This window comes from Rhyacophila brunnea, unplaced genomic scaffold (assembly GCF_057557595.1).
Source record: "Rhyacophila brunnea isolate RB1 unplaced genomic scaffold, BYU_Rbru_1.0 scaffold_2, whole genome shotgun sequence".
In the NCBI taxonomy this organism is placed as follows: domain Eukaryota; kingdom Metazoa; phylum Arthropoda; class Insecta; order Trichoptera; family Rhyacophilidae; genus Rhyacophila; species Rhyacophila brunnea.
The window spans coordinates 15179491-15204918 of record NW_028232859.1 but is presented as its reverse complement, the minus strand read 5'-3'; the positions used below and the strand labels follow the sequence as shown (position 1 = coordinate 15204918).

The window sequence follows — 25428 nt, the reverse complement described above, 5'->3', positions numbered from 1 at the left end:
ACTGATTTTAAAACATGGCGCTGCGTCAAAACGTCAAAAGTGATGTTGATTTTAAATACACTAAAATATACATACAATATTGATGAAGACCCATTTATATCGGATAAGGCATCAAATACCTGAAAATGGACGAGCAGGAATACTTTTCTGAAGACGACTATTCGTACTTATTGCTATGCGGCGAGCCGACAATCATCGAAGGGTTAAAATTCGCCAAGGACCTTATAGTAGTAAATGTCGCCTTTCAATTATTTCTGCAGTACACATCTCCACCGGCTTTCATCAAACATAATATATCGCTTCTCTTGGGAAGCTTTCTTTTATACAACAGTGTCGGATTCGCATTTCTTTGGACTGCAGGATTAACTATTGGATCATATTCACTGTTAATGATTCTGACACTAACCCTCAAGAAACACAGAGGAGTAATAACTTCAGGATTGGTGATAGCATTTTTACTGAAATCTGAGTATTTAGTTGTGAATTCAAAAATGTGGCAGCAAATAAGAGGCATACAGATGCTAGCAGTAATGAAAGTAATTTCGGTAGCAATAGATATGGACAGAGGACTAATGGCGGTCGCTCCAAGTCCTGCCGCATTTGCCGGTTATATAATGTGCCCTGCAAACTGTGTTCTGGGCCCCTGGGTCTCATTTCACAAATACAACCGGTCTTTGGAAAAAAAATACCTCAGTAAATATTGGATAAGAGCCATCGCTGTGAACACATTCTTTGCGCTTCTAGCTTTGTTCTTTTCCAATTGCCTGATTCCATGGTACATCGGCGAGGATAACTCCAAATGGGCGATCGCGTACCGTGATGCTCAATCTTTTAGAACGTCACATTATTTCATTTCGTTGATGTCGCAAGCTTCCATGATTTCCGGTGGTTTTGGTGAACTCACCGATGGCGGTTGGGAAGTGGAAGTGACTAAGCCATTTTACATTGAAATACCAAGATCCCTCGTTCAAGTTGTCATATATTGGAATATTCCCATGCACCGATGGCTGAAAACCTATGTATTCAAAACGTGCCAACCGTATGGAAAATTTACAGCGATATTTGCAACTTACTCCATTTCTTCATTATTACATGGACTCAATTTTCAACTATCAGCCGCATTGTTGAGCATCGGTACATTTTCTTATGTTGAATACAAAATCCGTAGTAAAATATCTGCTATATTTAGTGCGTGCTGTCTCGTTAACCCGTGTTCGAAAAGCTGCGCTCACGTTAACAAAAGTAGTGACGCATTTGTTTTTTTATTTAATTTAATGATGATGCTGTTGACAATGTTCCATCTTGCATATTTGGGCGTCATGTTCGAGGCGTCTTTTGCTGTACAAGAAACAGGATATTCCTATATGCATACTCTGAATAAGTGGTCGGAATTGAATTTCTCCAGTCACATTATAGCGGCTGTCACATATTTCATTTACATTCTCATTTGATGAAACCATTTGCAGCCTCTAATTATGTGATACGACAAATAATCAATTCAATATGTAGGGATTTAATTGTAAATGAAACATCTAGATCACGGTACAGTAGACTTTTGATAATCCAGTGCAATAAAACTAAAATTGACCGGATCGGATCATCTCTGCAACAAAATACTTAATAGAGTACTTAACATGAATTTTTTTTAACGAAAATAAATTATTGATGTGTGTTTTTTCAAAAACCGATAAGTCCACAATTCAATATGTGCGTTGAATGACGTTTACGACAAGCATAACTGTTGGTTTTAATGTAATGTTAGTTTCTTTTTCCATTGTATTTTCAAATTAACTGTATAGAACGCACAACCAGAGTTGAGGAGGCCAAATACTCACACAGACGCATTCAAAAAAGGAACAGCCTGTAAAAGAATACTGTATTCTTCAGAAATTCACCAATACACACAATCTTTCATGTTATGTTCGCACCAACCCTGGATGAGAGACCGTTAACTGTGTATTAATTTGTTTTGTATTACTGATAAACCTTTTATTGGAATAAATGTATGCAAAATAAAATTAGACATTGACGTTTATTTGTATGATTTTGGAGTATTTTAGATCATTACAACATATTGTATGAAAATACACATAGAATATCTACATATTGATCATATGTGTGACTTTAACCTCGAATTAACATTCATTACTTATCTTTTACAGGGAAGGAAATACTATATTTTTTGGTGTTGAGTTTTCACCAATTATCTTTTAATATAAAATGTATTTACAGTTTGCTGTAAATACATCATCCACTTGTTCAGCCTCTACAGATTTTCTGTTAATTATATTTTAACGTGGACGCATGGGATGTAGTATTTTTTTACTGCCCCAGTTAATGCAACAGCAGATAATCGAAAGTCTTCCCTAAGGCGTCTTTTTTGGACATACAATACACTGGCTCTTAGTGCTCAGCCGCTGCCGCCCCGCGCCTGCGCATTCACTCTGGCCGAACGCTTAGGTATATATTTAAAATACCTTACTTTGATCACTTTAATGTAAATAAAAAAACATGTGAATTTGCCAGACCCGGGATTCGAACCCAGGACCCATGACATTATAAGGCGACACGGTAACCGCTCGGCCATTGTGAGGAACTTAATGAGAATAAATTAAAAAGATACAAATAAACGCCAATATTTCAAATTTTATTTTGCCTAAAGGTATTTTAAACTAATGTTACCAAACATTTACGCTTGAAACACAAAAATATTGTTTACCACATATTATATTGAATTGTAGACTTTGTGGTTATTGTTATAACCGCCTCATGTATACTATTAACATAATGTTACTTACTGCATGTTTCGTCAGCAATCAACTTGGGATATAAAATAATCTCTTCAAGCATACGGGCACCCGACACCATGTAACCTTAAATATTTTTTGTAGAATAAATATTAGAGGTTTTATCTCTTGTATATTGTTACTTTGGACTTCAGGAATTAAGAAACACTGTCTCCATACTTATAATTATTATAATAATAATTTATAAAACTTATTTTATAAAAAGTATTATATTTCATCAAAACAGCCAATTACAAATTGAGAGTTCTCAATATTATCTACCTCTCATCTATTGATATTATATAATAAATTATTTACTTTTGTAATAAACTTAACATTTGTGTCCTGTGATTTAAACAATATTCCTTGTGATAGGAAATCATTTTAAGAATATTGATATAACGGGAGGCTACGTGTGCATGATCTTTTTGTTTAATATTTTAGAATAGCTAAACATTTTTGTAATAATATTATGCACTCACTGGAAACCAATCACTAGCTAATTTATTATGTTACAACTAGTCGGTTTCCAATTTGATATCTATAATTGACTTATAATCTACACAGATTTTCGTTTAATATTATGTATTATTTTGAAGTTTCACATATTTCTCTTGTATGTAATATTAATTATAAATATCTTTTCGTTTTGAACCTCATTCAGTCGATACTGAAATGTATAATTTTTTACCTATAATAATTCTCATTACTGTAATATACCAATGGTTTATTATTGAAATAGGTATTTAATTCGTGAAAACAAATAATATCGTTCTACGGTTTAAGTCTAGTCTACACTGGTATAGAATAATATATATTGGTTGTATCTTCAGCATAAAAAAGTGAACACAAAATATGTATTCAAATCAAATAAAACATAACACTGACATTTTGCAATGCATCCTATCTAACATTCCCGTCTAAATTTATATTTTGCATGGATACGACCCATAATCCAATCGATGTCACACAGCTATTGCAATTGCTCATTTTCTGTCTGCATCATTTTTTCGTATCTGCATTTTAAATAGTATTTAGTTAATAATATGAAGATTGATTGAAATATAAGATTTAAACTACAATAATTACATACACTCAATGCAATTTATATAAAAACAATCCTTTGGCCACATGTAAAATAAATGTTTCATTCGGTTTTTTGGCTCTCCTGTACATATTGCTAGAATGACCGCAATAAATTTGTATATATTGTCATTGGTTGCTTTCATACAGAATTAAATTTGTTTTTTTACAGACCCTCATATGAATTGATTTATTTTGCAGGTTATTTTATCTCCATGAAAGTATTAATGATCTAAATATTGTTTTCGTTTCATGAAAAATGCGAGTTACCAATACAATGAAAAATATGGTTTAAATACTTTTAAGCAATGCACAACTAGATGTAATTATCCAATAACACTTCTTTTTTTAATGTAGGTATTTTTAAGAATATTATTAGTTAATAGGAATGTTCGATAATATGCATATTCCAAACATGCAGAAACATTTAAAAAAGCGATTATGAAATTTCGCTATTTGTTTTTATTAATAATTCGTTAACTAAAATCAACATCACTAATAATTATAATATTTTTAGACTGTGCCTTTCTGTAAATTACCATGGTGAGAATCACAAGTTTTCCGAGTCCAGATTGAATTATGACATTCATCAAAATAATTTGGGAGTTATGTATGTAACAATATGAAAATTTATAATGGTGGCTGTGAAAGCATGACATTCCAAAGGGAGTTAAATCATTTAATTTACTTTGTATACTTATCAAATCATATTCACTTTTTAGTGCTAAATAAAACAGTACCGAAGACAAATAATATGTTGAAGAAAACCTTCTTCTGTACACGTGGAGCCTTAATATATTGTGAAAATAATGGCAAAAAAAGACCACCAATTTACATATAAACTCTGATAAGACACTTTTTTTGCAAGTCAAACTAGAACTTACTTCAGCGCCACAAAAGGCTCCACCTGGAAGAATATTCAACATCTTTGGTCGGAAGGCTGTCAATTTTTTTTCCCGAGTTACGAAAATTACAATGATATAATATTTTCTCTTCGTGAAAATTCAAAATTCAGCTACTGATATTGTATGAGAAGCGTCAGAAGAAATTCTAAAGCGCGTTCCGTCTCGGGTGTTGGGGGGCGGAGTCCCAGGTTGTCCGTAATGATTGATTAAATAACACAATTTATATTATTTTCTGTACTTCCACTTTCATTTTTAACAATTAAATTGGTCAATTATTATTAAAAATGGCAGTGAAAGAAGTCTAAAAAATGTGTTTTTTATCGAATAAATACCTAAGTATATTATTATTATTACTGCAAAATATCACTGCATAGGGACGAAAATATCGTTATTTTTTAAAAAAAGAAGTAGTTTTTCTCCTGTATTTTATCTGTGTATCATTGATTTTGTACCCAAGTTTTGTCCAAAGTAAAAGTTCTGTTTTGATTTGTTTATTTTATTATTATACTCTGATTATGTATTTATTTTTTAATAATCAATTTAACATGTTATTATGATGAAAAATAATCTTTCAATGAATATGCTGTGATTAACTTTAGAATAATTTAGAAATATGTATTTATCTCATTTAAAACGCATCTTTAACTAATATTTAATACTTGAAACAATAACATTAAATCAATTAGGCTAAGCATTTGAGATAATTAATATTATTTATCAATTATGTAGATACTTAGAACACATAGTGAATCAAGAACAAATTGATATTATTAGATATGATTCGAAGACTTAATTATTATCATCTTAATCTTTGCTTAAGAATATTATAATTTCAGGTTGCTATAATAATATATAGGTATCTTAATTCATTTTCTTAGAACTAGGTTTGTTTCTATAATCCTATTGATACAGAAATAGTGTTTGTTAATTTTATTATGAATTTAGTAACCTATCGCCATTTTGTATTTGCAGTAATTCACAATCACAAATAAATTATAATTCTTTTCTACGAATAAAAAGTTTACTTGATCCTTATTATTAATGATCAATTTTATCATTTAATATCCACCCCTTTTAATAAAATTTACATGACAGCTGATGTAAACATCACATTGCTAATTACTTAATAATACTACCTACCACAAAATGGAACATGTGTTCTATAAATTAAAATAATGTATACATACCTACTTCTCTGTAATAGTATCTTGTAATTCAAATAATTCTTATGGTAATAAAAATACTTTTGTAAATAAATAATAAATCAATGTAGCACAAAAACATTTTGTTTTATTTGCCTATTAATGTTAATTTTTTTTTATTGTATATTTCGGCTATTGTGAAATATTTAGTTTAGTGTGTTCCTCAGCAGTTGATTTTTTGAAGAATTTTTTTTATCCCAAATATACCATTTCTGTCATATTATTAATAGAATTTACATTATCAATGACCTAAGAATGGCTAAATGTTCTCTTCAAAAATAAAAATTAAATCAGCTACTCATGATAGGAATAAAATTTCATTTATATCCACTCAATTTTGTCCTCTTTGGAAAAGTTAGTAACTCACCAATATTAATGCGTACATCCGAGTTTGTTAGATTTGATAGCTGCAACCAATGTGGCTAGTCAGATTGGTCATTCAGAGAATCTCATACATACTGCCAAATAATCTGGTTGAAGATTGCCACATTTTCAGCAGTGATAACTCTAACTAACAATACCATAGACCAGGCAGGTCCAACATCAATCGCGGAATGGATTTGGTCGATAGCACTATAACCTCATCGCAATTGAGTTGTGAAAATCGTGTTAAACAGAGAAGTACTTATGTGGCCGAAATTGGTTCTGTACAATGCATTGCCGACTCAAGAGAAAGCCGAAACATTCACGACTGGTCCTCCCTTTTCCACCCCTACCGTTGTCTATGGATGACCTGTCATTGTTCTATAGTGCACATACTGACGCGTCTGTCGTGTTCACTTGTCGGAGTATTCTTAGTTTCAGATTATTTTAACGTATCTTGGAGTTCATCTGATTTAATGGTTCTGTGTTATTAATAATTGGAAGTGACAATCAAAGTAAGTAAACTTCTTCTGCGTATAATATCATAATACACTAGGACCCTTGAAGATGTGGCAGTCGATTCAAAACGACAATAACTAATAACTTATTTATACTCTTCAGTCATTTTAGAATACCAAACTCTGCTTGCAAGTCCGTTATCAATAAATAGTATGGCAAACAGAATGGATAATATTATTTTCAAGTTGATACTTTGTTACCAGGGGCGGCTCTACCTTAACGGTTCGTAGGGACCATCCCGAAATCGTTATCATGTCAAAAATACACTTCCGATATTTTTATCTTTGTCATAATATACTAACTTAATTATATGATTAAATGAACTATTTATTTTATTTTCTCCATCTAAACCTGTCCCAATTTTATAGATATTTATTATTATTATACAGATAATCAGGGCTTTTTTTGTAATGCAACGCGGTGGAACGGCGTTCCGGCACCTTTTTTCACGGTATTTTTAATGTTTCAAAAGCAATTAGACGAAACAATGTTCGCGTTTACATAGTACAAGTTAATTTTCCTGAATCATCTCATATGAAAAACATATCCTCAAAAACTATCTCGTTTGATATATGCATTGAATTCCATTACCTCTTCTTCAAGTGAATGTGAATGTGAATTTTCGCAAATGAATCTAATTATTACCCCATTAAGAGCTTCGTTGAAGACCAAAACAGTTTCGGTACTTTTGTTCATCAAACTCCTTTGACACTTTTCGATCCTATCAAAATACGTTGATCAGTGGTTACTCAGTGGAAGACATTCGGCCATAGACTCTGGCACTAATAAAAGGAATCGAGACAATTTGCCAGACGAGAATTGGACTGAACTTTGGAAATCATCATTGCCACCACAAAAAGGGGGCTGACAGGGCTCTAGCCTGGGGATCGACTAGATAAGTGAGATAAACGCACATCACAAATTTGCTCTAATCGTAAAAAATCGCCTGCGGCGCTAATTTCCTTCAGGCAAATTAACATTTTAAAATATGTGGTTGTGTAATTGCATTTTTTGGTTAATGATTGTTAATACACTGAACACCCTTAATTTTACCTCGAACACCATTTGAAAAACGCTACTGTATAGCGTCACACTGCCTTAGTGATAGGTAGGGCTCCCGCCAAAGATCCTGGACTGGGGGACCGTTTCAGGATTTGGGGGCCATGGAAATCACTATATACTTTTATTCAAATATATTATGATGTTTTTACAATTTTATTTTTTACAACTTTAGTTGTTTATTTGTATTAATGTTTGTTTGTTTAATTTTTCGTACGCTTCATGGCATAGGAAAAGTTACTTTAAATGATATTTGACCATAATTTTCTTTAATAGGTAAGAAGTTTGGCGATAAGTGAGTTCTGGCACTTTTTTTTTTTTAAAAAAAGCCCTGCCTATTAGATTTGCCGTCAAATTGTAGGTCTTTGACCATGTGATATTGATACCAGATGGAGGTCTACCACGGGAGACCACCTCAAGGGACTGACCGAACCATCAACTTTCCCAGAACCCACAGCCTACTTCCACTCAACAAACGTAAAATATTAACAGCCTGTTTCCACCCGGAACGAATTGATGCACCGCATCCGCCCTTCGCGGTTCTCGCAACCTTTGGCCGAGCGGAGCCCGCCTCCCCTCTGATCTTAACTCATTTACGCTCCGAATACACACAAATCTATTCCAACTAAGTCAGTGGTTTCCAAACTTCATGTTACTACGCCTCACTTTTAAAAAAATCTAATTTTGGAGCCTCCCCCCCACTTATTTCATTAACTTCATTAGTTTTACTACTTCATTTTTAAATTAATTTGTTTTTCATGCGACGAATGTGCTTGTTTATTAGCACAATCAATTTCAATAGTAGTCAATCGAAATTCATCATCGTTCATTAACAAATTGATTCTATCATGGGCCCCACATCCTGAAGCGGGCCCCCAGGCCAGGATCTTTGAACCACATATTTAAAATATTTAATAGCCCCAAAACAAAGCAGCGCTGACTTTTTTTACTATTAATAAGTGTGAAAAGTGCATTCGCAAACTAACCAAGAACTCAGTAAATAGATATTTGTTGGCTTCAATATATCTGGCGTAGCAATAATTTAAAAGTAGAGACATGGCGAACTTATTTTTTTGGAATTTTGATTTCCAAAGCTCCAATTTTTTATGAATGCCTTCATATCAGTGAATGCATTAGTTGTCCTTGCATTGATTTATTCACTCAATTTTTTTTAAATTTCAACCAAATAGACAAGTTTAACAACAAAATTATCATTCCTAAACAAATTTGCCTCAAATTTCAACATTACAATTAATTTGACCCTTTTATTTCATTTTTTTCACGATAGTCAGCGCGCTTCACAATAGTATAGAAGTAAGGTATTATAAAATTAGTCTCCATATTTGCAAACAGGTTTGCAAACGCTCCACAAACAAGGAGTCATTTTTTTATCTCTTTCCGGTAAGATAGCTCACGTGCACTTCTGTGTGCAAGATAGTTATCTAAAATAACCAGTAATACTGCATTTTTAGTACACAGCTTTCATCCTTTGTGAAAAGTCATGCCTGCTTCAAATGAGTTCACGTGAAGCCAGGCCTGTGTGATGAGCTGTTATTGCACATGCTATCAATTTGAAATTTAATGAAACTTATCCATTAGAACAGCAAAAAAGTTATGATTGCCACGGTATAATATATAGTAGCTAAATTATTGCGTTGTCTATAAGAGGTAATGATAGCCCGAAGGCTTATTAAAGTAACAACTATTGCTTGAGGTGTGACGGTTAGGTAGTGTCGCGGTTAGGCTGCCATCATATTGATACTTTAAAGTATTGCGAGATAATGGTTCTCCAAGCCGTACCTCAAGTTATAGTTGTTGGTATGTAATTAACGTTGGCCGCAGGGCCGCTATTAACAAACATTATTTTTGACGTTTAATACCCTGAGATAATTAGCTCTTAAAATGCAGCATTATATTTTTATCACCATTTTTAATAATTTCGGAGTTAAGTGTTACGTTGGAATAGATCTGTTAACGATGATGGCATAGTGGTTAATTACTTTAATTAATTGTCCATGTAGCAATTGGGATTGAAAGTATTTATTCGTTTTCATAAAGACCAAGAAATCACTCCATTTATTATGACAAAGTTTTTGATGATTGTATTTTGATAGTTGGTTACACAGGCTTCAATAATATTTGAATCAGAAGAAGTTTCATTTTTGTCACTCTCATTTGCCTTTATTTTTAAAGTTACTCTATAATTAATTCTTTCAAATGCAAATCCTTCAACGCAGGCTTCCATACACTCAGCAGAGGATAATTTGGAAATAAAATAAGCCGGCCGGGTGTAAATAATGGCACTTTTGTACTCTTTTGTCGCCAATTGCAACGTTTTCAAAATCTTCTTAACATACATATCCATTCTGAGAATTCCAGACCCAAACATTCTATCCGACCAATAAAATGATGATATTGTATCAATTATTACTAGGGATATAGCAGTATCTTCAGATAGAACGTATTCTAATCCTTGTAGTGTAATAAACATTTGCGTAGAATCAAAAATAGTCATCATTTGAAATTGTTTTAAGCATTCTTTAACAGTACTTTCTATGTACTCCTCATAATTATCACTGTCACACTTTAACTGTGGCGTGCTCCTTGCTGCGATGAATTTTTTTAATGTGGTTTCTAACTGTTTTCCACGGAAATGGCCATCAGTCAGCAAATAAACCACCCCAGCGTTGTTTCCTCGTAGATTCGTGGGAAGCAATGTATTTGCGATTATTTCATATACTATCATTGACTGACATGTATTTAATTCACTGCTTATTTCGACAACTTCGTTGTATTTCACGCCATCCTTAAAAAGATCTGGATGAGCGAACTCCAAGCATGGACGTTCGCCCAGTCTATTAAAAAGTTGTAAACCCGATTCAACTTTGCAAGGGATATCCATTTCAAATTCACAGAAACAAATCTTGATATTTGCTACGAGAATTTAGTAGCCGTTCAAAGAGGAGTTGTATTTCCCAATCGTACAGAAAGTATGATTAATCGTAATTATTTACTATACCTATTATAATATACAATAATATTATTGAGCTTCGACTCGGTGTATTTGCGTCGACACAATTGTCAATTTTGTCAGTGTCACAATCTGATAATCCCGCCAATTGAAACAAATTTGCCAACTGCATAACAAACTTTGCTTATTGGAAAAATAATTATTGACGTTGAAATAATTGGACATTTTATTGCCATTGCAGCCGTACCATAAAGGACGGGATAAAGATTCTTTTGTAGAGCCAACAATAAGCACCTCGACAAAGCATAAATAAAATATATTTTGTAATGATCTTTTAAACAATAGATCTTTATAATCATTTAGTTAGATAGGTATTTATAAAAAAATCTATTTTATTTTAAAAATATTTTTTATAAAAATTAAATGTATATTATGAAGGATGCTATTGGAAGGACGTATGTAGCAAAACAGGTTTTGATTAATTGTACACGTACCTCTTTTCCTATAATGCAGTAGGTAGGTATTTAATTAGAAATTTTATATGCTGCGAAAGCTAGGTACAAACCAACCATAGAACCATAGATATACGTCACTAACTTCATAGCCGTTTGCAATGGCGTCGCCGTGTCGAAATAAGCATTAAAATGGTGTATTATTCAATATTTTTTGTGATAAAACGGCGATGGTATTAACAGAAAACAGTTCATAAATCATCAGCGAATTTGTTCAAGTGATTATAAGATAAATTAGTATAATGTAGGATGAAGGGGCATGAAGTTTCAGTGTGATTATCCGTATTAGCGCCATTTTCTCGTGTAAGCTGTCACAAAGCCGCCTCCGTCAATAGTCTTGTATTTTTATGATAAGTGGTTGAATTTCTGCGGTTAAGATGGCGAGTCCTTCGCCGCAGAGCAGTCCAATGCCGCCGCCTCAAGCGCCGAGCCCAATGATGCCTCCCTCGCAGAGTCCGGCTCCACCACAGTCGCCGAGTCCGTACAGCCAGCAACACGCCAACGGCCCCCCTCCGTCCCACCAAGGAGGTGGAGCACCACCGATGGCAAACCACATGCCCCCAAATGGTCCACCGCCGCATGGAATGCCTCCGAATAATTCTAACGGTGCACCTGGAATGCCTCAGCCACAGTCTCATCCGGGAATGCCGCCGGGTCATGGGATGTCAGGTCCCCCGCACGGGATGGGGCCTCACGGCATGGTTGGTGGACATCCACATGCTTCACAGCACCCTGGAATGCCGGGACAAGGTCCACCACTTGGATATCCTCAGCATCCGATGGGTCATCTTCCTCAAGGACAAGTATGTTTATGTTACATCCCAGAGTTTGTGTAAACTACACGGCAGATATAAATATTTGCTATATATGAGGTACGATGGTAGGTACGCACAAATATTGTATCACGCGCACTGACAGTTGATAGTGATTTACCGCTCACATGTCTGTACTTTCAGAAGATACACGAGTGAAACAGAAAAAATCTCAATCTTTCAAGACATTTATTTTCATAACAAACAGCTTGTAATTACTAAATAAAACAAAATATGTACGCCGTCATAAACTGTCAGTCGCCATTGTTGAATTCTACTATCGTTTTGTCATCGAATTACAGTACGCGGTCCAAGAAATAATAGTATTTCAGCAAAAATTATAGGATGTGTTGAAAAAGTTTTTTGGGTACTAGTCAGTTATCCTGGATACAGTGGCAAACACATTTTTAAAATATCCGATATACTGGATTATTTGTTAGATTGGGTTAGGTTAGGTTATCCGGGTCTTTTTACTGGTTCTCTGCCACCGCTCGCTGTCATCTGTCAGTGAGCGCAGTGTTGCCAACCGAACTATAATTATTGTAGTACATTTTTGTTCGCGTATTATTAAAAAAGTAACATTTTCGTCCGCGTACTATTAAAAAAGTATAGTACGTCAAAAATACCACAATTTTGAAAAACGGAATTGAATTCGCCGGTTATGCGAATATTCCCCATTGCTTATTTCATTGCGTTTAAAAGTTGTCTATATTGTCCATGTTTAAAGTTCCGTAAAATGTTCGTACTTCAATCACAGCAAATCGTACTAACGTGAAGCGAGGGACGTAGTAAGTATAATCTATATAATATAAGATCTCAGTGTGCGATATTAGTCTATGGGCGTACCTAGTCTTGCATTTTAAACTCTAAAAAACTAATGTGACAGTTAATGACGGCGGCCGGTGTTTTTTTTTATTTATTTTTTTGCATTTTTCGGTCGTAAGAGGTGTTTAAATATAGCAGGGCATCGGAATTTCTCAAATTCTCCGTTATGTTTATGTGACAAACAATAAACTTACATTTTCAACACGTTCTATAATTTTTGCCGAAATACTATAATGTCTTGGACCGCGTACTATAATTCGATGACAAAAAGATAGCTGAATTCCAAAATGGCGACTGACAGATAAAGACGACGGAGAACCAGTAAAAAGCACCGGTGATCCTAACTAATAATCAAGTACCTACTATATCGGGTATTTCAAAAATGTGTTTGCTTCTGTATCCAGGATAACCAACTAGTACCGTTTTTTGTTTCTCACATAAACATAACGGAGAATTCGAGAAATTCCGTTGCCCTTCTTCATTTAACGCTTTCGCTGCTGAAGAGATAATGAGATTTTAATTGCCCCCTTTAAAATGCACGTTAATTACATCGATCGGCCGCCTGTTCATTACGCGCCGTGTGCGTCTTCCGCGTCCAAAGTATTAAACACCTCTTCTGACCAAAACATGCTAACCGGCGAATTCAATTAATTCCATTTAACCTAACGTAACCGGCCGATTCAATTAATTCCATATTTCAAAATTGTGGTATTTTTGACGTACAATACTTTTTTAATAGTACGCCGACCAAAATGACAGTACAAATACTATAATTATAGTTCAGTTGGCAACACTGCGTTCACTGACAAATGGCAGCGCGCAAGGGCTCACAACTATTCACAAGACCCCAAAATATGATTCTTTCAAAATACGTATATTTATGTGATTATCAAGTATTTTTATATAATATATCATTGTGAATCATATCCCAGCAAAGAAAAAATGATTCATTGAAACTCTATATTTACATTTACAGGACTGTATCAATATTTGTCATCTATTGTGCAAGTTCATGCAGTTGCAAGTATAACAGCTATGTAGCTGACCGTGCTTCTTCTATTTCTCCTTATTCCTTCAAGAAGTATCCCACGAGTAATACTGTACATGAATCGTTTAATTGAATCACATGTGAAGTTTATTTCATTCCCCCGAATTAAACCAACGAAGAATGAGAAAATTATTTGAAGATTTCACTGTCAGACTAATAGTGATGTAAAAATCTTTAAAAAAAAATACTTACATGAGAAGTGAAATCATCAGCCAGGGTCGGTCCGTTGCTAGATGAAGGCATCCCCTAACTCTCTCCACTCTTCTCGGTCCGCAGTTCTTTGCTGCCATGTACATCCACTGAACTTTATGAGCTTGTCTATCCAGCGGGTTTTAGGACGTGACTGTGGTCGTTTAGTGCCCCTCGGGTACACAGATGACAGCATTTGTCCAGCCGTAGTTCATCTGCTTGGCGACCTCTATCACATCGCGTACTCTTGTTTGCTTCCTTATCCATTGGTTTCTTTTGTGATCTTTACACGTTATACCTAACAGTCACCTTTCCATACTATGCTGCACGACTCATAATCTTTGGATTTCTCTTACATTAAGAGTCCATGTTTCACATGCATACGTGAGCGTTGCACACTTTGGTTGAACACTTTATGCTTAAGACACAATGGAAGGTCACTTTTGAAGATACTATTCAGGACCCCAAATGCACTCCATGCCAGTGACGTCACCCCGGTCCTGGTAAAGTGCAAAGGGCGTTAAATTCTCAACCGGCCCTGTCCCTAGACCAGATTGAGAACCCCTGCCTTAGGCTAGCTCAGCGAAGGGGTGGAGAGGGTGGTCAAATAAGAGTTCTTAACGACATCTATGAACACACCATAGCAACCCTGCGTTATAATAACTTAGAGACGCCACCCAATATTAGAATGACGTCAAAATCCAATAGGTATATTATTTATTTAATTTAATATAGATTCACGGCCACTGCGTGAAACGTCAAAACCAGCCGGCGGTGACAGAAGTTCAATGTCACCGAGCTTACGGCCCGTATTGTGACTTTGATTATAGGGATCGAGGATCTGTATTAAGTCAAAGGCTCTTTTTAATTATAATTTAATTATTTATTTAATTGTTCTTCAATAAAACAATTTTTATAATTAATTTTATTTGGTAACTTATCACTAATATTTTTATTTACAAATAATTCGAAAATATTTATTTATATAAACTTATTTTAGTCACCTAATATTATTCTATATATCTACTTATGTTTAATTTTATATTTATTTATTCTATTGGTAGCTACGTGATTATTATATTAATGAAGCACCGACTATAAAAGATTGGGAACCGCTGTTCCTTTTCTAAATGTACCATCAGGTACTTGGTAACTACGTACTCAGTGACGTATTCATCTACTAGTTGAACAATATCGGCGACGTCATATATCGATGACGTATATCGCGATGACGTATTTGTACGTACGCACACAAAGAAAATCTTCCGATAGATTTTCAAACACGATCACCTGCAAATTAAACATCTTTGCGAAGACTAGCGTGGAGTAGAGCACTTAGCTCAAAACGAAGAAGTCAACTACTGATTTTGTATGGAAAAGTAGAGTTTATATAGCCACCCGACGGTGGTTTTCCTGAAAATTGACGTCAGAGGGACAGGATTTTCTTAGGATTTTACTAAATATCTTGAGAATCGTTAATAAAACCGATTAAAAAATTATACAGGCAGATGAGGGTCACAATTACCTCAATCGCGATATATATGTAGATAGTTTAAAGTTTAGGAAAATGCGGGAAATATCCTTACATGACGTTTTCGCGCGCGGAAGGTGGACCAATGAGATCGCTTTCGTCTCCTTCCAGCAGACCAGGAGCAAAATCCGTGGGCCAATCACGGAAAAGCGGTTCATTTTCCACTTTTCCGGCAAATTATGAACATTTAACTAAGTTAAAAACAAGCATTCCCCATGTATCTATCACTCTGAGTGGCTATGAGCCACGCAGACTGAACTATGGGTCTCATTACATGTTTCTTTTAGCTTCGTCTTGAGGTAGGCGTCCGTATTTTGGCGTAGAATTGACATTAACGATCAGACCAAAATAGTTGTGACGTCATAAAATCGTCACGAAAAATGCTGGCTGAAGGCCCGCATTTTGTGGCCGTGTCATCAGTTTGGTTCTGCGAGCAATCTCGTCATACATACCACCATTAATGGACATTTATTGTCCAAGAGAGATGTAGTTGTTGACTCACTTGATTTGAGTGCCATTGATGAGGATTGCTTTTGGTTCAGCAAATAAAATAAAGAAACCAAAATTCTAATGTTTTTATACTTAGCGGCTTATTGTAAGAAGTTCAGTATACTTATTTTCTAAAATGAAATACTTAGTGAGATATTTGTTTTTGTCTGATATCAATTTATCTATTCGCGGCTTGTAATGGACAACTTTTCGAAGCTAATTAAAAAACGTGGTTTATATGAGAAATCTACACATCTAACAAACCAAACGTTTTACTGTATGTCATAAAATAACAATGTTACGATAAGTGTTAATCACATCAGATTCTGAACTGCCCAGGAACATGTTAAATTATCATTTTGATACTTGATAAATTGTAAATATTAGATAGCATACATACCTGACCTGAGAAACATGTTTTTACACCTAAGAGCCCATACGCACTTGCGGCAGGCCACCTATCGTTTTTTGTATGAAACGTGCCTACACCATACGCACTACATCTCGGCGGTTGTCATGCACAGCGCGGCCCGCCCGGGTCTACCGCACCGCGAAGCGCTACGCACTAGGCAGTTATTTGTCGGCTGACCACATGAGTGATCACACGTAGTGTTTTTGTTAAAAACTTATTCCGATATGTTTTCGACACGGAAAAATTTGTACACGATGTAGAAAAATGACCTTGCATATTATGGAACATGAAATGTGCCGAATATTTAATTTAATTAATTTAAAAAAATATTATTAATTGAGCAGGTACTAATAAACGAGAAGAATTATTGTAAAGCAGTGGTTCCTAAATGAAGGCCCAAATATTTTATTTCTGAAATTAATATTAAATGAGTACTAACTGTTCCGACAATTATTTATAATTTGATCTATCTGAGTTCTCAAACATCCTGAGCTCCGAATCTGAACAGAACTCCAAGATAAGTCACGTTCATTTTGAAACTGACTGCGGCTAGCCGCTAACGTAATCGCTGTCTCCGCGGTCAGCCGCCTTGCGGATAACCGCGAATACAACCGCATGTCGCGGATAGCCACCGCAGCCTGCCGCTAGTGCGTATAAACCCTAAGTAGTAATATGTAATGGAGTCTTCTTTTAAAGATTGTTTTAGAATCTGGCCACTTCATAGAATATTTGTTTTGATTTAATTGTAGGGTCCTCCTGGAAGCCAAGGTCAAGGCGGTCCACCTCCTGGAATGCAGGGCCAAGGACCCCCGGGACATCCTCAAGGACCCTCTTCTCACGGCCAAGGCCCGCCCCATAGTCAAGGCATGCCGCAGCACTCACAAGGACCGATGAGTCACAGTCAGGGACCTCCAGGACACATCCATAGCCAACAACAGCATATGCAAGGCCCCCCGCACGGCCACGGAATGCCGAACCACTCCCAAGGACCACCTTCACATGGGCAAGGGCCCCCCGGTCAAGTTCAAGGGTCACCAATGCATGGCCAAGGACCACCAATGCAGGGTCAAGGACCTCCCATGCAAGGCCAAGGACCACCGATGCAAGGCCAAGGCCCCCCGATGCAAGGTCAGGGTCCTCCCATGCAGGGTCAAGGCCCCCCGATGCAAGGGCAGGGACAGGGTCCTCCCATGCAGGGACAGGGGCCACCTATGCAGGGTCAAGGACCCCCGATGCAAGGCCAAGGTCCGCCCATGCAAGGCCAAGGTCCGCCCATGCAGGGTCAAGGTCAGGGTCCTCCCATGCAGGGACAAGGTCCCCCAATGCAAGGCGGCCAAGGACCCCAGATGCAGAATCAGGGAGGTCCTATGCAAGGTGGACAGGGTCCCCCCGGAGGCGGTTTAGGTCCAACAGGGGGTGTGCAGGAACATTTGAATTCTTTGCAGAGAGCTATTGACTCCATGGAAGAAAGAGGATTGCAAGAGGATCCGAGATATGCACAGCTGATGACATTGAGGGCTCGCTCGGCAGCTCAGGACCCCAACAAACAGGGCCAGGCCTCCACTGCTTTCAATAATATGCAACTGCAACAGCTGCGGTAAGAATTAATTCAGCAAACAACCTTGTTGTCCTTACTTATCTGTATATTATATTTACTACTATCGTTGACTGGCAGTCAATTCAATCGGAGATCGATTGTTTTTTACAGAGCTCAAATTATGGCGTACCGTCAGCTGGCTCGCAACCAGCCGCTGGCTTCTCAGACGGCGCTCGCCGCTCAAGGGAAGGGACGTCACTCGGAGGGACAAGGTCAAGGGCCGCCAACTCCGCCCTCCCACCAGCCTCATCCTCAGCCACACCAGCGGCCGTCTTCTCCTGCATCCGCACAACCGCAGCCTCAACACCATCATCAACATCCGCACGGTCAGCATTACACCATTACCATCATTCTAAAGTGATCTGATCATACACTTTTAAACTGTATTGTCTCAAAGTGCTATTTATATCTACAATATATTATTAAATGTATGCTGCGACTAAAAAATAATAATTAAGGGACACTGATAATATGTCCTATCATCATCGTCTTGTACATATTTCATAATGTATCGTTTGGTCCTTTTCGGGTGAGACGGTCAAAGGTGGATACAAAGACGACTGACTGTCTGCATGGGAAGTAAGTGTTTCTGGGTCTCATAGAATGTACCAGCAGAGCATTTCTTCCCCAGAGTCAGTCTCCGACAGTCAGACCATGAAAAGCTGTCCGATTGAGAACCATGTATGGGGCATTCAAGATAATAATATGTTGAAATGAAAAAAACATGCAAGTGCATCGAAATGTATGACTCCAGCTGTCTTCATGTAACCCACTAAAATGCAATTTCAACCAAATCCTACTAGCTGAGAATAATGTTTTGTTTGCCAAGCTCTGCAGTTACACTGTAACCATTGAAGACCCGACTGTAAAAAAGACAATACAAGTAGGAATGTATGACAATCGAACCTTCATTACCTGGCCTAATATAGGATGTAGGTAGTCAGGATATATATTTCATACCATTCTTTGAACATTTCAGTGCGTTTTTAACACATGCGTAATGATTATCATAATAAAATATGGATAATTGAGGAATACTGTAATAATATATCGTCACCGTTCAGGCAAAAGTCACCAACCCTGAAAATGGCAGTTTTGAGTTGAGTATGTCACCCGAAGCGTAAAATTATGTTCTTTAAGATGCAAAACTCACCACGGTACATCAGTTAGTAAAATTTTGCTTAAATCCGAATTATTTGTTTTTCACTAAATGACTTTCGATAAAATCTTAACAAGCAAAAGTCATTATAGGTGAATAGACATTATTGACTATATAAAAAAAATAAATCCTTCGTTATATATATACAAGCAAAAATCACTATACTATGGATGGTGAGTTTTACTGATCCTTCTTTTGGCTAACATTGTTCAGATTATTAACAAGCAAAAGTCACCAAACCATAATTGAGCTACCTTGCCTCCTTCAAAACCTTCCAAATGTTTTAATTAGCATTAAAAAGTAAAATTACCTTAAAGAAATTATTAAGAAGACATGAGAAAATATTTTAATGTAGATAAAACCTCAAAATCATTAAAATCTGATTTTTCCTGCATTTCCAAACTTTCAAATTGCGATATCTCAAAACTATGTTTTTAGGGTTGGTGACTTTTGCCTGAACGGTGACGATATATTATATTATATTTGTATAGGTACATACACAGTATGAGAAAGGAAAAAACATATCTATGCTGATTTCTTTCATTAGGTACTCAATTCAGGAGATTTCAAAATCTTCAGTAGCTTTTACGACAGCATTCGTTTATTGATTGAGATTTTTTGTTCTGATATCTTCAGGTCTGCCAGGAAAAATGTCTCCCCAGGAAGCAAGCGGCGCCCGAACAGGAGGCGGTCAGCCTACAGTTCCCCTTCCTATGCAAGGACAGATGGCTCCGCCCACTCATCCCACGCCTCCGCTTGTCAATCCAGTATGTTGCATCCATTCTAGATTATCTGAATATTTATCAATCTAAAATCCACAGATACCATCATCATCAAAATTGGGATGGTTTGCGTGTCAAATTATATACAAAAATCTTGAAAAAAATGGTTGTGTGATATATAATATAAAATACTTTACACAATAGTTTATTGGACATTTACAAAAAAATCTAAATTTTCCTGGCTGTCACTTTTCGATGATACGCATTTCATAGGTTCGCCATCATTGATCTAAATTATTCTAAATGAAAGGCATTTTCATAATGTAATTTTTTTTAAATCATTTAAAATGAGGTGTCCAATAGAGGTGGGAAAACTGGTCGATTTTGAAGACTAAGTATACTTACTACCAGTATTAAAAAATACTTAGTATCGAAACTTGTTCCAAAATACTTACTAGTATTTGAAATATCGGCTTTAATAGAATTGTTAAAAATACATCCACTTTTCGAAAAGTCCCATTTTCGAGAGAGGTACAGCTGGAACTATGGCACTAGTCACTCCTGTTTTAGTAGAAAATACAGAAGCATTAAAAGCACTGGCACTTATTTTTAAAGCATTTTCATGTACAGGTGGAGCTATATTTTACCTGGCAAATTCAATATGAATAGTTGGGTGCTTGCGCTGTAAATGTTTCTTCAAATTTGACATTGACATACTTATATGACTTTTTTATTTTACAAATATTACAGATGGCATAATTTGTAACTATTTCTTTGGAACGATTCCACACGAAACTTAACTTTTTAGTAGCCATTTTTACACAAATTGTCTATTAAGTATAATATAATTATTATCCATTTATACAATCACGCATACAATTTGAATTCAGTTTATGTTTATAAGTTCCAATTATAACACTAAAAAATCGAGAAACTCGACTTGACAAACCAGATAAACGCGTAGTCAGTTAGCGTTATCAGAACTCGAATACTAGCACATATTCCGGGACTTGCGACTGACGTCAACTCGATATAAATGTCATACTCAACTGAAACTAAAACTAATTCCGTAGTATTACTAAACATACGCGAGTCGCGACGTCCGAGGCGATGATGTCATATGTAGCAAGACTACGAACTAGCTAGCGGACGGCAAGATCTCATAGCATGCGTCGAACTCCGGGACTTGAGACTGACGTCAAGTCGATATAAGTCTCATAGGTACTCAACTGAAACTAAAACTAAATAAGTAAACTCAATAGTATTACTATAAAACGAACATGTGACCATTTTCTGTCCTCACTATTCCTACTTTACAACAGAGGAGAAAGGGAGTGCAATGACAGTTGAGTATAATATCATGGCTAGACATACGTGTATCATGATATCTCGCTCGCGTGCATTTATTATCAATAGCATTAAAAGTCAACTACCAGTACCGAATGGCGAGTCATGGCGATGATATCATCGAATGCGTTTGAATTCGAACATATACGTTTCAAGTTTCTTGAAACAAGTTTATTGGGCCACACGTACTGAGTATGGGTAGTACATGCCGACACTTGAGTACGAAAACTGGTGACAGTATTTCTAACTCACCTTTAGTGTCCAATAATGATTTGATGGTCAAATCTAACAACAAATATTTGCATATGTAAATTCAATGCAAATATTCAATATGTAATTTCACACAATGTGTAGATCTCTAACTTTACTGTCGATACGCATCAACAGCATATGAAAAAAAATTGTTTAAAAACTAAATGAAACTTATAGAAACAAATGCAGATATGTTGTCCAATTTCATTCTGCTAATATTTATTGCAATAAACTAGAAGGTTGATTAGCTACGTACCATAGCTCCGCAGGACATTTTTGGACATTGCTTATCGTCTGTTATATACTAAAAAAGCAATAAAAAATTTGTCATAAACATCAATCGAGAACCCAAAATTATGTCGACACACTAAAAAACCGTAATAAATCATTTATAATATCAGAAACACTCGAATAAACTAATCCTATACAAATTTGAAACGACTTACCACATGACGCCATTTTAGTATTTAGAGCTCGGCGTGGTGTGTATTTTTCCAATACACGTGCGCTCCCATGAATGCAAGCGTTACCAATTTTCATGTGCATATCGATAAATCAAATATTAATGTCTTCAGGTTGAGTCGTAAACAAATATATAGAGGAGACTCTTTTAATATATTTAAACTACACAAACACTTAACTTATTTAATATTATGGATAAGTTAACACGAACTTCACATATTTAAAAAAAAACAAATACAATAATAAACCTATTTTAAAATTGTTTTGATGTGTGATATATTTTAAAGCAAGGTGACAGACATAACGCAACATCTCACGTTTGGCACATAAAACGAGAGAGTTTTGTTTTTTTCGGTTTTTTTTTAGAATCCCCGCACACGAAACATCTTCTAGGTTTATCGGTATTTTGTGTCAGTGAAATATATTCTGGCATATGTCATTTGGGCAATAATGCAGAGGCGCATTTGAAATTTTGACACAATATTTTTCCACTAGTTGTTTTATTACACTGAGTTGAAATTCGCCCAATGTTTTTTTTGTCTCAGTTAATAAATTTGTATAAATAAAAGGCATTTAATAAATATAAGTCGATCAAGTGGAATGCGCCCTTTTTATACTACTTGGTCGACTTTCTCATACACGACAAGTTGCTGAGCATCATGTCGGATTTGTCTACCGTGCCCATATTTTTATTATAGTCTATAACACATTTTCGTTTTACAATGTCTAATTTTTCCGATTGGTCCAAATGATGCATCGTGGAGGGTGGATAGCATGTGTACATCCCTCCTGTCGTGCCATTTGAGAGCCAAAAGTGAATTATTTTGCGTAGCCTCGGTGTCTCCCTTTTTCAGTTTGCTGAACTCCGGCTTATCTTTACGATTTTTTCTTACTGTACCGCAAGCTTACGTTTTGTGAGAGTGGATGTATTTAAAGGGCGCCGGACTCAAATACTCGAATACCGTGACCTTTCTCGATATAGTCTTTCAATAGCGTTGTCACTACCGCACCGGAAATACCGAGATTTTCAGTGTATGTCAGTTCCTTCCCCACAATAAATTATAAAGTCAATAATATATCCTGTCATAACGTCGCATATGACAAACATTTTTATTCCAAATCGATGTCTTTTGGATGGAATGAACTGTTTAAAAATTAATCTACCTTTAAACACGATTATACTTTCATCTATGAAAATATTCTGGTGCGGTATCATCGATTCCCTAAAAATTGTTTGCGTATGTTCTAACAGTAATCTAATTTTAGCTAGCCTATCATTTGAGGCGCTCACACTAGGATCAGAAAAATGGTACATTTGTAAAATAAGCTGGTATCTATCTCTAGCCATTATTTTCCCAAAAATGTCTGCATGCAGGTAAGGATCGGAACTCCAATGCTCCTCTATCGATGTGTGCTTATTCCGAGTCATCAGCATTGAGAGGGCAAAAAATGTATACAACTCCGGCACTGAAGTATCGTCCCATTGTTTGACCGCGATTTCAGTTCCAGATCTGAATGAATGGTAAAAAAAATCTATTCGTTTGGTTTACTTTTTCTGACATAATATTATGTTCAAAGAAAAGACTTTCAGGAAAGGATTCGTTCAAGTCGTTCGATGTCACACACGATCGAAAATCATCGAATTTCTGAATTACATATAGGGATGTGCGGTCCCATTCTCCACGACCGCAAAAATTCAATTGGCTCGTCAGAGTCCGTATCGTCGATGTCATGTCCAGTCTCATGGTGCTCGAATTCCTCTTCCGACATATCATAATCTGAGTCCAATTCCTCATTCGTACGAACATTTTCTTTTACGCATTAATATAAAACTATGAAATATTTTTAAAATTTTTAACCACAGTATTAGGAAACACCAAATCACAGAGGTGGCAGGAGCAGGACAAATCAGGTCAAATTTACATGAAAAATTCAGTGTCGTGTGATACGTACGTGTATATATATATATATATATATATATATATGTACATGTACGTAAGCGGTGGCGTTGATTTGTACATACGTATTGAGATGCGCAATGCCCAATTACATGATTTGAGGTCTGAGACATCCGCGCTGGCCGGGTTAAGATAGAAACGCAAAAATGTTGTCTACCACAAATATATGCCTCAAATGTTCTGTTCTTATATCTGAATTTATTGAGCATTTCTCTTTATACAGCTTTAGTTGACTAGGGAATATTCGTAAAGCATGTTTTTTTTTTTTAATTGCAGCCAGCATTGCCTGGTCCGCAACCAGGTCAACCTGGATATAGTCAGGCCGGACCGCGACCCCCATCAGTTGGACCGCCCCCCTCTGTTCAGCCTCAGGCAGGATTGCCTCCGCCTTCGCAGCCCACTCCACCCGTCCACGGACAGCCACCCATGATGGCACAGCAGGCTCCCGGAAGACACGGCGGCGCCCAGCCTGTTCCTCAACCACCTCAGCCGAAGCAGAATAAAGTCACTACAATGCCTAAACCTATAGGAATCGACCCCATTCAGATGCTTAATGAAAGGGAAAACAGGTGGGCAACTTTCTTCTGCATTACTATTGAATAAAGCTTTCTAAAATAGTGTCGTTAGGGGCATCTAGTAATGGCATACGAAAATGCAACTTAACCCATTGGCGACCAAACACGAGAAATTCTCGTGTTTGATCATGTACTTAGTAATGTTTTTTTTCTCAGTATATTAGGGCATTTATTGAAGATTTCTGGTATTAAATGTGTTTAGAGATAAGTTTGCTACAGGTGAATATATTAGATAGCAGGGATTCTTACCAACCAGTATAAAAATTAGATTTTAAAAATATTATCATTTTAAGTATTTTTTTAAATTTTCTGTTTGTGACATCTGTTGATTGAATCTTTAGTTCAATATTTCGTAAAACAGTTCCCTGCCCAGAATAAAATTACGTATGCGTGTGTCTGTGATAGAAATCAGTTCAAAAATAATAACATCTAGGTTATTGCTAGAAAGTTGCTAGAAAACAGCATTCATTTCCTTCAAATATGCTTTATAGTATAATTGGAGTATTATTAACAAAAGGAAAATATAAATAATATTAAATTCTACAGGTTTTGTAACCTGTAGAATTTAATATTATTTATATTTTCATTTCTTGTAAAATGGAATTCTACCAAGTAAATGCTAACTCAATTAATGGAGTATTATTATTTTG

At 36.0% G+C, this 25428-nt stretch overlaps 3 protein-coding genes across 6 annotated transcripts in view; 2 read left to right on the top strand and 1 right to left on the bottom strand.

Moving 5' to 3' along the window:
- Positions 1-19: 19 nt before the first annotated feature.
- On the top strand, positions 20-6044 carry por (Protein-serine O-palmitoleoyltransferase por). Its single transcript, XM_085946720.1, has one exon. It carries the CDS (start codon positions 126-128, stop codon positions 1449-1451), a length of 1326 nt encoding a protein of 441 aa, XP_085802846.1. The 5' UTR covers positions 20-125; the 3' UTR covers positions 1452-6044.
- Positions 6045-9967: 3923 nt separating this feature from the next.
- Positions 9968-11024, bottom strand: Xrcc2 (X-ray repair cross complementing 2). Its single transcript, XM_085946472.1, has one exon. The coding sequence runs from the start codon at positions 10817-10819 to the stop codon at positions 9968-9970; it is 852 nt and encodes a 283-aa protein (XP_085802598.1). The 5' UTR covers positions 10820-11024.
- Positions 11025-11488: 464 nt separating this feature from the next.
- brm (ATP-dependent helicase brm) overlaps positions 11489-25428 on the top strand; it is a 32583-nt gene continuing 18643 nt past the window's right edge. For all 4 annotated transcript variants that reach the window (XR_015070685.1, XR_015070684.1, XM_085947494.1 and 1 more), the window contains exons 1-5: positions 11489-12203; positions 17456-18303; positions 18415-18629; positions 20099-20229; positions 24480-24772. Coding sequence is in view for 2 of the 4 variants with exons in the window: in XM_085947494.1 (XP_085803620.1) it covers positions 11778-12203; positions 17456-18303; positions 18415-18629; positions 20099-20229; positions 24480-24772 (1913 nt within the window). In the remaining 2 variants the exon portion in view is untranslated. The remainder of the gene's footprint in view (positions 12204-17455; positions 18304-18414; positions 18630-20098; positions 20230-24479; positions 24773-25428) is intronic.

Excerpts from the sequence above, each read along its gene's own strand:
- por (XM_085946720.1), top strand. The coding sequence starts at position 126 with ATGGACGAGCAGGAATACTTTTCTGAAGACGACTATTCGTACTTATTG.
- Xrcc2 (XM_085946472.1), bottom strand. The coding sequence starts at position 10,819 with ATGGATATCCCTTGCAAAGTTGAATCGGGTTTACAACTTTTTAATAGA.